The sequence below is a fragment of the Ciconia boyciana genome, chromosome 2 (genome assembly GCF_034638445.1).
Source record: "Ciconia boyciana chromosome 2, ASM3463844v1, whole genome shotgun sequence".
NCBI lineage: Eukaryota > Metazoa > Chordata > Aves > Ciconiiformes > Ciconiidae > Ciconia > Ciconia boyciana.
The window spans coordinates 28,007,907-28,021,960 of NC_132935.1; the positions used below are offsets into that span (position 1 = coordinate 28,007,907).

At 36.7% G+C, this 14,054-nt stretch overlaps 1 protein-coding gene across 2 annotated transcripts in view; it reads right to left on the minus strand.

Moving 5' to 3' along the window:
* The window catches only part of SLC26A7 (solute carrier family 26 member 7), a 69,805-nt gene that overhangs the window by 7,534 nt on the left and 48,217 nt on the right, over positions 1-14,054 (minus strand). For both annotated transcript variants that reach the window (XM_072851203.1, XM_072851201.1), the window contains exons 11-13: positions 8,398-8,504; positions 6,100-6,166; positions 1,350-1,487 (exon numbers count right to left, since the gene is read on the minus strand). In XM_072851203.1, coding sequence (XP_072707304.1) covers positions 1,350-1,487; positions 6,100-6,166; positions 8,398-8,504 — 312 coding nt within the window. The remainder of the gene's footprint in view (positions 1-1,349; positions 1,488-6,099; positions 6,167-8,397; positions 8,505-14,054) is intronic.

Genomic DNA, 14,054 nt, shown 5'->3' on the forward strand with positions numbered 1-14,054 from the left:
ATATTTTAGTGAAAACATTTTTGACATGTAAATTTATTAAACAATTACCTTTCTCTGGAAAAATATTTTAAAATTATTTCAATATGAATGTTAAGTTCTCAGTAGAAATATGAGTTAAAACCAGAAATACAGCACAGAAACAAAGTCCAAAGTGCAATTTTTTTCACTCCCATTGTATGCTACAGAAAGACCTTTATTCCACAAAAAAAATTATGCACAATATTTCAGGCAGCTCTACTGCCAATACCTTACAGGAGAGACAAAGGATAAAATCTCCCTCCTAAGTAACTTATAGATGAACTTATTAAATTAACTTATTAACTTATTACACTTATTAAATTAACTCATAAATTAATTCCATCCAAATCCTAAGTAATTTCTCTCTGTTTCAGGGTTTGTTATCATACAATCCAAATCAGTCAGCCTAGGACAACCAAGGAAAAAAACCAGCACAATTTATCAGCTGAATTTCTGTACAATGAGGAGAAGCCACCCATCAAAGTAGGCATGGGTAGCACAGCTCTTTGGCAAGAGACAGGAGAGGTGGTGGACACACATTGCTGAACACTGTCTTAACAACTCATCTAGGAAATGACTGTGATTTTCTCAGCCCAGTGTGCCAAACTGGATGAAATTGCCTACAGTAAGCATTGTACAGTATTGGAAGGTCTTCATTGTAATGATAGAAAAATAATAAGACTTTTTTTTCCTTTTGGGGAGTGTTGTAGGAAGTTGCAGTAGTTATGTGCAGATAAACTTGAAAAATACTATACTTATGGAGATATGCTCCAAAACTAAGTTATACATAATTTTTATACTGTTTATTTTTCCAATACAATCAGTGCAGAAAATTAAAAAGAAACACTACCTTTGAGAAAAACTTTAGCCAGTTTGTACCTTCTTCCTAATTCTCCTGGAATTATTTATAGTTAGAAACAGAAATGAAGTGTCTATCTCTCATGGACTCACCTCCAGCAAAAACCTCACATTTTATTCAAGTAGATTTGTAGCTACTCATTGTCTTTTTAAAATCACAAACCTTATAGTATCTGAGGTTATGTAAGTTCTGCCAGAAATTTTGAAGAGCTTTGGATCAGTGCTTTAATGTCTTTTACAGGATCATATATAGAAAAAGTAGAGATATTCTGCTCAAGTAATAACAAGAAAACAATCCTTATCGAATCTGACTAAGATTAAGATTAACTTCATTCTATACTAAATTAATAATTTGAAATATTATCTTTTTATATCTGTTTCAGTATCTGATTGCATTCTCTAAGAAATGCAAGGAAAGCAATCATGATCTTAACACCGTCACCATGATTACTGAAGCATATAGCACATCCTACCTTGTTTACATCTTCACATGCCTGGCTGCTCGTGCTGTCCTTCTGGATTATCTCTATCAGGTCAGCATGAAATTTCCTGGCATTCAGAAAGACTAATGGGTTGTTGACTGAAACTATCTTTACCTGTTTTAATGATTCCTGTGGAATGAAATAAGCAAAATACTGAGAAGATATCTTGGGTTTGGAGACTGAAAAACAAAGTAATTTCTTTAAAAATCCTGAAAATTCCTGTAAATCAACCTAGAAGGAGTTTTGGGTTATGATAATGATTTAACAGATAACTGTCTTGATCAGTCTTCACACACAACTGAAGTAAAAAAGAAAATGTAAGTAAACTATAAGGAAAATTATCCTTAATTAAAGTTAACATGAAAGCAAAATCATATTCATTATGATAGATAATACTAAGGACTATTATCTGGCAAATAATAGTAGCACTGTTTCAGTTGGTATGATCCCCAAACACAGGCAAGGCAAGGTTTGCAGACAGGGAATATCTTTTATTAGACAAGCATATGTGTTGGAAAAAGTACATGAGGACTTGGGGCAAACACTGCAGGTGGTTTGAGGAATGATGCAAATGTTCATCTCAGTTATCTGAAGATGACTTTAGTGCAACAGGGATATTTCTCCATGGAAATACTTAGTGGACCCAGACCAAGCTTGAGCAACACATTTAAAACTGCCAGCACATATCTACAACCAACACAATAAATAATCTACACGAGAACCATCACTCGGTTCCTGTCTCTGCAGTTCTTTGAATAAGTTTCATCCAGTTCACCAGGTACTTTCAATGAAACTGTGTAGCCCAAAACACAGACACTATACACCAGAACGATTTCTGAAGGACATCAGATAAAGGTCAGGAAACCCCCAGGTACCAGTGGGGAACATTTCCCACAAAACAAGCACTTTTTCTTTCATTCTCAAGGTGGACTTAAAACACCTTCAAAAGCCAGTAAGAAAATGAATATTTATATGTAAATATACTGATTTTGTAGGTAGGTAGAGTTAAGCTCATTCTACCTAGCTCTCCATTTTCAGCAGGTTATGACTCATGTCTCTCTTTTCCTGAGGAAAATTAGGTCTGAGACAGACCAAATTCAATGTGGAGCAACGCCTCTCAGCTGCTTTGGTTTCTGCTGCTTCTATTTCAGACTTGAGGAACAGTCTGCTAGCCGTTAGGGTCTTCCACTTTTTCCAGTTGTACTATTTGATCTAGTAAAAGATATTACATCTACTTATGAAGTTCTTTATGTATATTCCAGTAAATAATTGTATTAAGCTTTTATGCATCGAGTGCTGTAAACAGGAATAAGCAGGATCATGTGTGGCCTGTAAAATTTATCAATATTTTCAGTAGCATGTTCTACCTGACAGGCATGCATGCAACTAGAGATTCTTAAATAGCCATAATAACACTGCTCATAAGCACCAGTAGCCAAAAAAGCAAGAGGATTAATTTGCCTTTCAGATATGTCTTTTATGGAAGCTGGGGATCTCCAGGTTACATGTGGAAGTTCAGAGCATTCTCCTTCCAGGTGAGATGAAAAGAGGATCCTTGAATGCACAGCCTGAACATTGCACAGCAATGATTCCCCCTAGTTATTTTCACATGCAAAACATGATATCACTGAGTGTCAGCTTCAACAGTCTCATAAAAACTTTGCCGACTTTGGAAGAATGCAAACAGGATGAGATTTTAATGGACAAACACTGCAGCTGACAACACCCCAGCAGGACAACAGCAGACAGTGAGGGCAGATCAACAGATCTGATTCTGAGAAGTTCTCCAAAAGGATTTCAGTCCAAAAAAGTTCTATATGCAATGAAGTATTCTATCACTAAGTGCAATAAAGGGTCTGGATACAGAAAATATCCATTTACTACTGAAATAAAACATCTGATTTGTGTGAGTATCAGCTCTCAAAAATGAACTACCTGTGACAATGGGTAACAGGAAGTAAAAACCAAGAATTCGCAAGAGGATATAGGTTCAAAAAGGCTCTATTCTTCCTAACAAAAGTCAGAGACATATAACAAGGTTGCACTCAAACACAAGTGGAGCTGACACACAGACCATTTTTTAAGTAGTTCAAAAAAGCGTGGGATTGCATTGAAGATGATACACAGTTTTCCCAACAGACCTTCAAGCAAAACAGGAATGGAAATCTTCACCACAAACCACACAAACTACCTCCTTATTGTAGACTGCTATTCAGACTTCTGGGAACCAGATGATCTCTCGGACACCACCGCAGCGACCATCATACAGACTAAGGAAACATTTCAAACATCCCAAACTGAGGCAATAAACCTCAGACTATGTATAGGGACTTTGCGCAATTTACCTACGAATGTGATTGTGGTATATATCACATCACCAACATACTTCGGTCAGTCAAGTGGCAAAGCCTAACTGGCAATTAAAATGGCTAAGATTATATGAAAGAAAACTCTAAAATAAGGGCGAAACAGAGGGCAATATGAGTGGAGAAATGGAGAATGAAGAAATATGCCGACATCCCACATATTCCCTTAAAAAAGATGTCATACACAGCTTGATGTGGAGACAAGTGAGCACTTTGGTGCCACACCAGAACGAGCAAAGTGGAAGATGAAAACTAAGAAGAAGGAAGGCTGATGTGCAAAGATCAAAGCCTGTGATGATCAACAAGCTAATAAGCTTCCAAAAATACAAGGTGGAAAATTTGAAAGGCTCAAATTGTAAGGCCAGATGAAGCAGATGGCAGACTTAGGTACAATCTTTTTTCCAGGATGGGCAAGGACAACTGTGCCAAATTTGGCTCAGTTGTTCCTGGCTCTGGTTTGGTTCTAGCTCCTTTCTTAATAAGAACTGTTCTGAGAAAAACGGACTTCCTCTTTGTCATGTCCTTGCCAAGAAAGAAAGAAAATTATCTCAGGTGGCCTATCCCTACTGCCACTTAGGAGGATACTGGCAATTGCCCTGTGCACTCTGCACAGCACTGTCTACGCTTGGGTAAGAATTCACTTCAGGGAACGCCTGTGATGCAATGTGTTTCATATAAGCTTCTAAATACCCTCTTGATTTTTTCCATATTAAAGTGTCTTTTCTCCTATTGATGAAATAACCTCTATAAATCCACAGACCTTAATGGCAGGGTAGAACATTAAGCTTACATATTTTCATGTTTAAAAATCCTGTTGTTTATGTCTAAGCTGTTATTTACCAGGGGAACTTGGATCAGTCTAACGTTCATGCATTAAAAATTACCCTAAATGCCTGCTGCAACCCAGTGACTCTAAATTCAATTAAACGCATTTTTCTAAATCTTAACAATATTTTCCTTCTTTGTTTTGTGTAATAAGCTCTTGAGCAATTTGCTTTCTTAACAAAATGTTATTTTCCCCACTGTCTGCAGACACTACTTTGTTATTACTTGGTTACTGGCATTAATCTTAATGATTAAGGAAAAAAAAGCAGGGGAGCAGTTAGCTTAAAAAAAAGATGCATAGGGATTTGTACAAAATATTTTATGAACTGATACAAAAAAAGCAGGCAAATCAAATTTTGGTTACCCATCTCTGACAAAGTTACTCCAATGTTTTTCTTAAGAATGAAAAGTGATATAATAATTGACAGCTGGGCCAGCCTCAGCAACAGTGTTTTTAATTCACATTTCAGAGTCCTCCCCATTCTCATGTACCTTTCACATTCCAGCATTGTTCAGCATGCCAAAACAGTAGACCCTCCTGAGCCAAGTTCAGATTTTGAGCCCAAGATAGCTCTGATGGAAAACATTTGCCAGAAAAAATAAATTCTTTACGGGAGAGCTTCTTAATGGTGAGGTAATAACTGCTGAGCATGTTGCTTACTGATACATAACACCCTTCATAAGCATTAGGAAAGGAGAGAGGACATAGCAGAAACTGCCACGGTAGAGAAGGCAGGATGTCCTAGTGACAGGACTCTGTGCTGAAAGGACACATGGTTCTACTTCTCTCTTGGCTGCTGACCTACCATTTCATCCTGGAGGAGGGAGTTCACCTCTCTGGATCATTACCCTTCTTTTCTTGCCATAGGCCTGACCACAAGCAAACTTTTATGATAATTGCAATGAAAATAACCAAAATAATTTAAAATCTCTGACTGGTAGGTTTAAGTTTATAAGAAGCCAAATTTTAAAAGCACAGTCTCTTGGAGAGATTCTTCCATCTGTTTTTCACGTGAGGGTACTCTTCTTTGAGTACAGGGTGGTGAGGTGTGTGAAGTAGTCTGTGACAACTTCATGATGCTGTCCCTCCTTCCCCAGCCGCACACAGTGTCATCTGGGACAGTCCGGATGATGAAAGTATCAAAGGACTTTCAGGAAATGAGGAAATTAGATAAGAATATAGAGACAGCTGTTGCCTTCTCAGATGGACCTTGCCCTTGCTGCCAAGAGATTTCCTTAGACTTAGGAATTCAGGAACTTTTACAAAGAGCAATTTCTAACTTAAAAGTAACAAATAAACTGAGATGATAGACAGATCTAAGAGGACTTGCCTAACTTCACTTTGCAGACCAGCAGCAGAACGAGGAAAATATTCCAATTGCTGATGTCCAGACTAATTTTGTATTTACTATGTCATACTGGCTTTAGATTTCAAGTGGTCATTTCATGAAAATGTTCCCTTGACTCACTGATTACAATCTGGTAACAAACTAGAGAAAATAAACAAATCTCAATTAGTGGAACACACAAAAAAAGATAATTTAACTTACACAATTATCTTCTGTTTTGTATTTATATTCCACTTCTTTCACATTTTTCAAATTCAGTGTGTTTGCTCTGTAATCAATACACAGAGAAGATCTGTAAGGCAAATCATTAGTAGTCTTGAACAGAAACAGAAAGAGACACACCCCAAAACTGCATCATAGAAGTTTAAAGTTGTGATGGTGCAATCCATAGGTATTCTTGTGCATACAGAGCTTATTTTTTGTGATAATGATCCAGTTAAAGGGTAAAAAGCACCTTTTAAAATCATAATATATCACTTCAAAAATATAAACAATGGAAATTTTTGGTAAATAAAATCTTAATTTTAAGTTTCATTACTGTTTTGTAGCTGGCCAGAGAGCTATTCTCAAGTCAAGGTAGTTAATATACAATCTACAGCTTCAAAAGTACGGAGGTTTAATTAATATTTTTTACCTGCAAAATCATATTGTAAGGAAAGGGGAAAAAAATATATCAAATAACTATGGGTCATGAAAACTAAGGATGTTTTGTTTGTCATTAAAACTGACACATCTTTGTATGATGACACAGAACATTGCACTTTAGCTATCAAAGTGGGGAACTTAACTGGAAAAGCCAGCATCCCTATGCTCTCTACACAGCCAGTGAAAAGAGAAAGTTGCCTTGGAAAGGCAGCTTAGTGTAGGACCTTCTGCTTCAATACATCATTTGCAGGAACACATTTAACTGCAGAACAGGACGACTATGAAACTAGCTATCATCTGAGCTCTGTACTTAAAGCTAGGCAATGGAAATAATCCCAAAATACAAACATTTAATAGATGCATCAATGTGCAAGGAATATTTGCAGGTACTGGGGTTGGCTAAATGAGGCTTGCAAAAGTCAGCTGTTCTCTCCTGTTTGCATAAATCAAGCTGTAGCTGTTGCTGGTTTTAATACATTCTGATACGTAACACGTACCACGTCCAATACTCTGGCATTTGAACAGAAACTTCACAATAAATCATCTACGGTATTCTTCTTGCTTCACTTTTTCTGACACTTTTGCCCACGACTGCATGGTTTACTGCACGTTCTCTTGCTAACCTCACCTGTGCAGTACAGTTTTTAAGGCTGTTGACTTGTTCAGTGCCTTTAGCTTGCATGGACAATCATGTGCAACCTGACTGAAGACCACAGAAATCACTGGGAAGAGTCTTATTTACTTTAACTAGTGCAGGTTCAGACTGAGGTCTCTGGTTAAATCAGACAACAGAAGATCGTGCTATTTTGTGTCAGATATCTCTCCCTTTCTGCTGTGGCAGAACCTCAGACATCCAGGCACAGGGTGTAAACAACATGAAAACTTACCTTTTCCTTTACTAGCAGAATTTACCAAAATTTTAGTTTGCTGAGTAGCAGAATCACCAAAAAGGTAGTGATTGATTCAAGCAGAAACCTTCTTCCATAATTTGTAATTGCCTTGCAATTTTGAGCTATTTTCACACTGGTTCTGCAACTTATTCTATGAGAACAGAGCTATGCATAAATGGTTAATACCATTAACTTCAACAAGCATTAAATCAAGCTGCCTATATTGTACTTAATTTCAGTGAGATTCAATGTTCACGCAAACAACTCCCTGCAAGCAGCAAGTCATTTGCAGGACTGGTGATCTATGGATTAACTTTGTCACACAAAAATCATGAACCTCAACTGATATTTTCCTTTACTCATGATCCAAAGTAGTAACTGTAATATACAAAAAAGAATATGCAAAGTTGTATTAGCTCTAGTTTCTTTGTCCTGGCTTTTCTAATTCATACATAGAATTTATAATGTACTTTCCATTATACATTAGAATAGTTGTGCAGTTATGTTTCATTAATGTATATTAGCAGTGCAAATGTCAACTGTCAACTGCTGTGCAACATAGTATCTAGGAGTTTATAAAGGGCACTTAATTACTCAGGGTTGCCAGACATACTTTCTCCTTAAGAGGTAAATAAATATCTAATGGAAAAAAAATTATATTATTGATATTTATGTTAATCTTACGCTACCTTCACCTAATGAGTCACAGAGATGTGTAATACTAAGAGAAATCACAAAATAATGCCATAGTATGAAATGTTTTAGAGACCCTTAGCCTATGGTAAATGCATAGGTGTGACTTTTCCTTCTGAATTGTCTTATCTAGTAATTTTCTGCAACTAAAACCCCGACATTTCATTGTTAAATTTAGTGTACTGTATGTCTATCCCGACAGTGAAGCAATGTGCCAGAAAGGAGACATAACAATGTGCTGCTAGAACATTTCGATAAATTTATTTCTCACCTGGGAAAGCGGAAAATCACAATTACTATAGTGCAGACAACGCCATACAACAGTCCCACGTTAGCAGCAAAGCATATTGTAAACACGTAGGTACTAACCCATATGCTCTTTAAGGAGGGAAACAGAAAGAGGTGATTAGTTTCAATTTTTGTAACAATGTGCATTTTATGAATCAGAAATAAATTTTTTAAGTGAAAATAGTTTCGCAGAGGTGAACTTCAGATCTTTGAACTGGCAAATATTGAAGACTGAATTAGCAATTAAAATAATGCCTTCCCATGGAAGAACACATATGACAAGACACTACTCATCCCAATGCTCACAGAGGTTCCTTTCACAGTTACTTAAAATAGCATGTGTAGTTGCGCTAACAGCATAATTCAGAATGAACTCAGTTGTTTTGTAAAACCTATATTTTATTTTTCACATTGCAAGTTTTTGTCACCTTCTTCACTGCATGCATTTAAAATCTTCTTTTCCTTTTACACAGTGAGGCACCCTAAAGGTCACATACAGAGAGTTCTTCTCCCACTAATTTTGTAAGTGGGAATTCTAATTTGCAAGGACGTTAATCAAAAGTGGCATTCATCAGAATACAGCTGACTATCCTAACTCTATAACAAATAAAAATTATTGGGGAATTAATTTCTTCACACAGAAATGGTGAGATTTCAGATTACTTCCCCATCTTTCAATGTTTGATTAATAAAACTTTGGATTCATTTTAAATACAATTTTAAAAATATACAAAGAAGCATATCTGAAACAAAAGTAACTTTAAAAAGGAATTTAAAACATTTAAAAAACCAAAAGATTTTAACATTTCAAATTTTTTCTTAATTATTTTCTAAACAGAAACAATCACTCATATTTGCATACTACAATGATGTGTATGGCAGAGAGATATCCAGATTTTACAATTAGAAGGAGAAAAGTACAAATTACTTGATTTCTTATACCAACCTAATGTCAGCACATACTTCTTTCCTTGAGGAAGCCATAAGCAAAGACTGCCACCTAATCTTTATATAAAAAGTGTTAAAGAAGGATGGAAAGTATTTTCACTCCTCTGGATATACTGATCTCCACAGGTGCCCATTTCAACAATTACAGTGCTTCTTGTTAATGTTTGCAGAGGAAAAGATCACATTACAAAGGCACAATCAGTGTTAAAATTATCCTTTCTGATGTTTTCACTTAGCTCAGGAAAGCCAGAGACAATAGAATACTTTAACAGGAATTTTGCCTGAGCAGATTTCAGAACTGTTATTTTATGAATTATAAAATGTAAGTCATACCGTACCAATTTGTGCTTCACAGAGGACAGTGTTACATGACTCTACTGAAACCTTTTCCTCCCTCATCTTCAAAATCTTAAACTACTGCCAAAGGTTTTACAGTCTCTTCAACGGCACGGCTGCTAAGTAAAGAAGTAGTTCATTCTTTGAAACAGTGCTCAACCTCCAGTTATAGTTTATGACATCTTACACAAACTGTTGTGTATATATTTGCAAAGAATACCTTTACGAGCAAGAAACATTGAGTTCTGATTAATCACTGAGAAAGTAATCCTAAGATTTACAAATCCAATATATATTTATGAAGGAGTTCACTGGACGTGAAAGGGCTCATAGAAGTACTACAAACCTGAAATTCAGGTGGGATCAAGAATTAGCCCATCCTGATAAGGCTGAACTCTTGGCAATGCCTGAGATCAAGCAAACCACTTCAGCTGCAGACCTGAGCCTCATCACATCTAACTAAATCATTGCTGCAAGACCCAAAAAATTCTTCTGTCTCAGAAGAAAACAGAAAATGTGAAAACCCAATACAAAGCCTACATAGGAAGAATCAAAGCCAAAAATGTTTAAGTACTGCTGACTACTAAGCAGCCTAGTATCTCACATCTTAACCGTAACCAGAGACTGCCATTGTTGTAGAGGATGAGCCAAAACAATCATATTCTCATCTGTCAATCACCCTTTCAGTGCTTTGTATTGGCCTGGAATCAGTACTTTTTTAGGTAGGGTAGCATCAAACTTGTAGAAAGAAGTTATGTTGATCTGATAGACATTTTTTTAATTCATGGGTTGTCGCAAGGTTCAACAAAGAAGTCGTAAAAATATCAAATTTTTCTTTGGCAACTTACTTCAAGATGGTTATTGTATATTCCAGGACAGATAGAATCTAATCATTCTTCAAATCTTAATAATAAAGTATTGTAGGCACATGTTATTCTTAAAAGTCAAAACAAAATCCAACTTCAAAATATACTGGTACTGTATTAATTTAAAAAAAATCTAAAGAGGGAGAAAAGAAACAAGTAGGAGATATGGATTTGTGTTGAATTCTATATATATCAGAAAGCATAGGAAGCATTGAGAGGTACTGTGACTGTATATATAGCAGCTGCTTCTGAAACTCTGTGGACAGTGTGTTTCCATGTAGGCCTTTTCATTTCATAAGGTCTATCCATCCACCTTTGAGGGGAGTGTGAAATGGGAACTTGGTGGGGAAAAAAAGCATATAAATAGGTGAAGTGGGAGACTACTCTCCGAGCCAATGGCTAAACAATGCAATACTAAGATACTGTGATACTAAATGTTTCTATACCACTTTGGAACCAGATTATAAACTTCCCTTTTTCTTGCAAACTGAGATGATCAGCTATTGCCTGTATGGATAAGGTTCATTTCACTTGACATCATCTACTGCAGAGATGTCTACAGCTGGGTGAGCTGTCTAGATTCCCAACATAATCAATAGACACCTGGTTATCAGAGTGAGGGGAACTTAGGATGCAGTTCACCTGACTCCTACCTGATTACGCTGCTGCCTACTTCAGGAAGAAATGAATCATACCCTAACATGACTTGATTGACGAGCTCTCTACTGTCTGTAATGCAAGGCTGTGATGACATGCTCAGATACAGAGGCCCTTGCTGCAGGCACCAGCATGTAGCCAGAAGAAGAATCCTATTAAAGTCCTGTTCATTCAGGGGGTGCCTTGGCAGAGAAGATGTTGGAGTCCAGGAGAAGGCTCTGGCTCCAGGGAGGCTGCGTAGCATGCCCATGCTCCCACATCCTTCTGCAGACAAATGACTGATGCATGCAGACATCTTCAGGGCACCCTTCATCAAAACTTACGATTCAAGCACTGAAGTGAAGACCACTACAGCCATAAAACAGGAACTGCTTAATAGTAAAGTGCTATAGTAGTTCTTTAATATAATTTTTCACACGCATTCCATACATAATGGTTGAGAAGGTATTTGTTTGCACAGACTTCCCTGGAGAGAGATGGACTGATATAAATATTATTCTTAAAAAATAATTTATATGGCAATCACACTTTCAATGGATTAAGCATTTGTAAATTCCGTCCCACTCCACTGAGACTAAATACAGCAAAACTAATATAACTCAGGGTAGCATATTCACTAATGAGGGAAGGATAGAAAATCTCTCCAGGATGTCATAAGCTGGAAGCATTCATGTAAAATTATTATCATAGAAGAGCTGGCTTTGGAATTTTCCTGCTCTTTGCAAAATTATTTATATAGCAAAGGTCTCAGTGCTTTCTCATTAATCAGGGCCCCTATGTGATGAATACCTGAACAAATCTAAAAGTTCATCTCCCTCCTGAGGGTAATATGTTAAAAAGTTCTAAAACATGAAATTGCACCAGTGAGCTCCAAAATTCTATGGAAGACCCTCTCTGGGACCCCTACTCCAGTCTATTTTGACAAAATAGATTGATAGGGTGGTGGCTCCATGTCTTAGAAACTCACACTGGCAAGATCTTGGAGGACACTTGTCGAAAGCGAGAACCTCCTTGTTGGATCTACTTTAATTTCTGAATTAGTTGCATTCTTTACATCCTTATATATCAATATATGTGTATACATTTACAATTCATACATCCATAACTACCTCTCCCATCATGGCACCATGCATAGGAACGGTAATGTGTAATTTTTACCATAAACTGTTGCCATTCTTTCTGCTTTACAAGTCAGGCATACAACTTAGCTCTGCCTCAGCTGTGGTCATTTCCTGGTGAAGTCATTTGTACAATTTTTAACATTTTTTTCTCTTTAAATGCCATAGTATTTCTCTGCTGAATACCCCAAATCCCTGTTATATAATTAACTCATGAAAATAATCCTTATTCTATTGTCATTTTTCACTTAGAGGGTCACCTTCTGAAATACTTTTTCACCATCTTTCGTCACTTTCAAGTCCAACTGTTAACAGCAAAAAGAACATTTTTCTTCAGTAGTCCATTACCAGGTAGTAGTCTTTGCCTACTTTAAATGGCTACAGCTCATCTGGGATGTTCAGACTTAAAAACAAGAGTTAACAGGAACTTCACTGGCCTTTTTTTTGAGACTAGGAAAGTGCACTGTCAAGCTGGAGAATAAAAAAGGGAAGTTAGTCAAGAAGTAGACCTGCATAAGAAATTAGGCTTGCAGGAAGGATATGGAAATCAACTTTTGATCTGAGGACCTGAAAAGTGAGATAAACTTACAGAAGAATTCCAGATCAACTTCCTGGTAGTTCCCCAAAATTAGGCAAAAATTAAAGACAAATCATTCTCAGGTTAATGTACAAAACAGATAACACATGAATCAACACCTTAGAAACAGCCAAAAGATTAAGATAGCAGAGGGAGGACAAATACTGTTATGCATACAGTTATGTATTTAGCATATATAGTGGAATAGAGCAAGTATTGATCTGAAATTATTGAAGTCATCCAAGAAGGTGTAGGGACTGACAGAAGACCTTAAGTGAAGCAAGAGACCTTTGAAGTTCATGTGAATGCTGTGAATGACAGGAAAGGGCTCTTTGGAGTAAGGGTAGTGGGGTTCTAGCTGGAAAGAAATTGAATGTGATTTGAGAAGTGCGATATAAAAACAGGACATTCTTGAGGGTTGATAAAAAACAAGTTGAAAGAAAACTGAAACAAATATACCTAATAATATTCAGCTGATAATATTTTGTATTAGCTACTCAGGTCTGTCAGCCTACCTGCCCCTTTGAACTCAGCTGCTCCTAAACATTAAATCTGCAAGAAAAAGCAATCCATGGCTGAAAGGAGAGATTTCATAGACTCACAGAATACCATGAGTTGAAAGAGACCCATGAGGATTATTGAGGTCAACTCCTGAGCTGTACCTTTTAAGATGTACCTTTTACATTTAACAAGATTATGTTTTATAAAGAGCTAATCAACAAATAAATATTACTCATCCTGTTTGTGTTCAGTGAGAAGCTTAAAGAAGTGCAAAGGAACAAGGTAACAAAAGCCATAATATTCTGTTTCCGTGCACTCTTTTTTGCCAGACCTGTGAGCATAACAAACCTGACTTCTATGTTACATGACACACACCCTTCAAAGAATCAGTTCCAGAAAGGACAGCTGCTAATTATTTCCAAATGTTTTTTTTAGTGTTTCTATCTTCAAAACACTTTGGATAACCTGGGTAATGGAACTGATTCATTTCCAACGTGCTGTCAATTGCTGGGGTGAATCTTTTCAGGCCAAAATCAACACCAGTGTAGTTACTCAAATCACCGGGCTTGGTGGGGCTCCTCAGACCAGGCAGCAATGTAAGATCAACGTTTACAGCCTTACTTTAGATGATGCTATT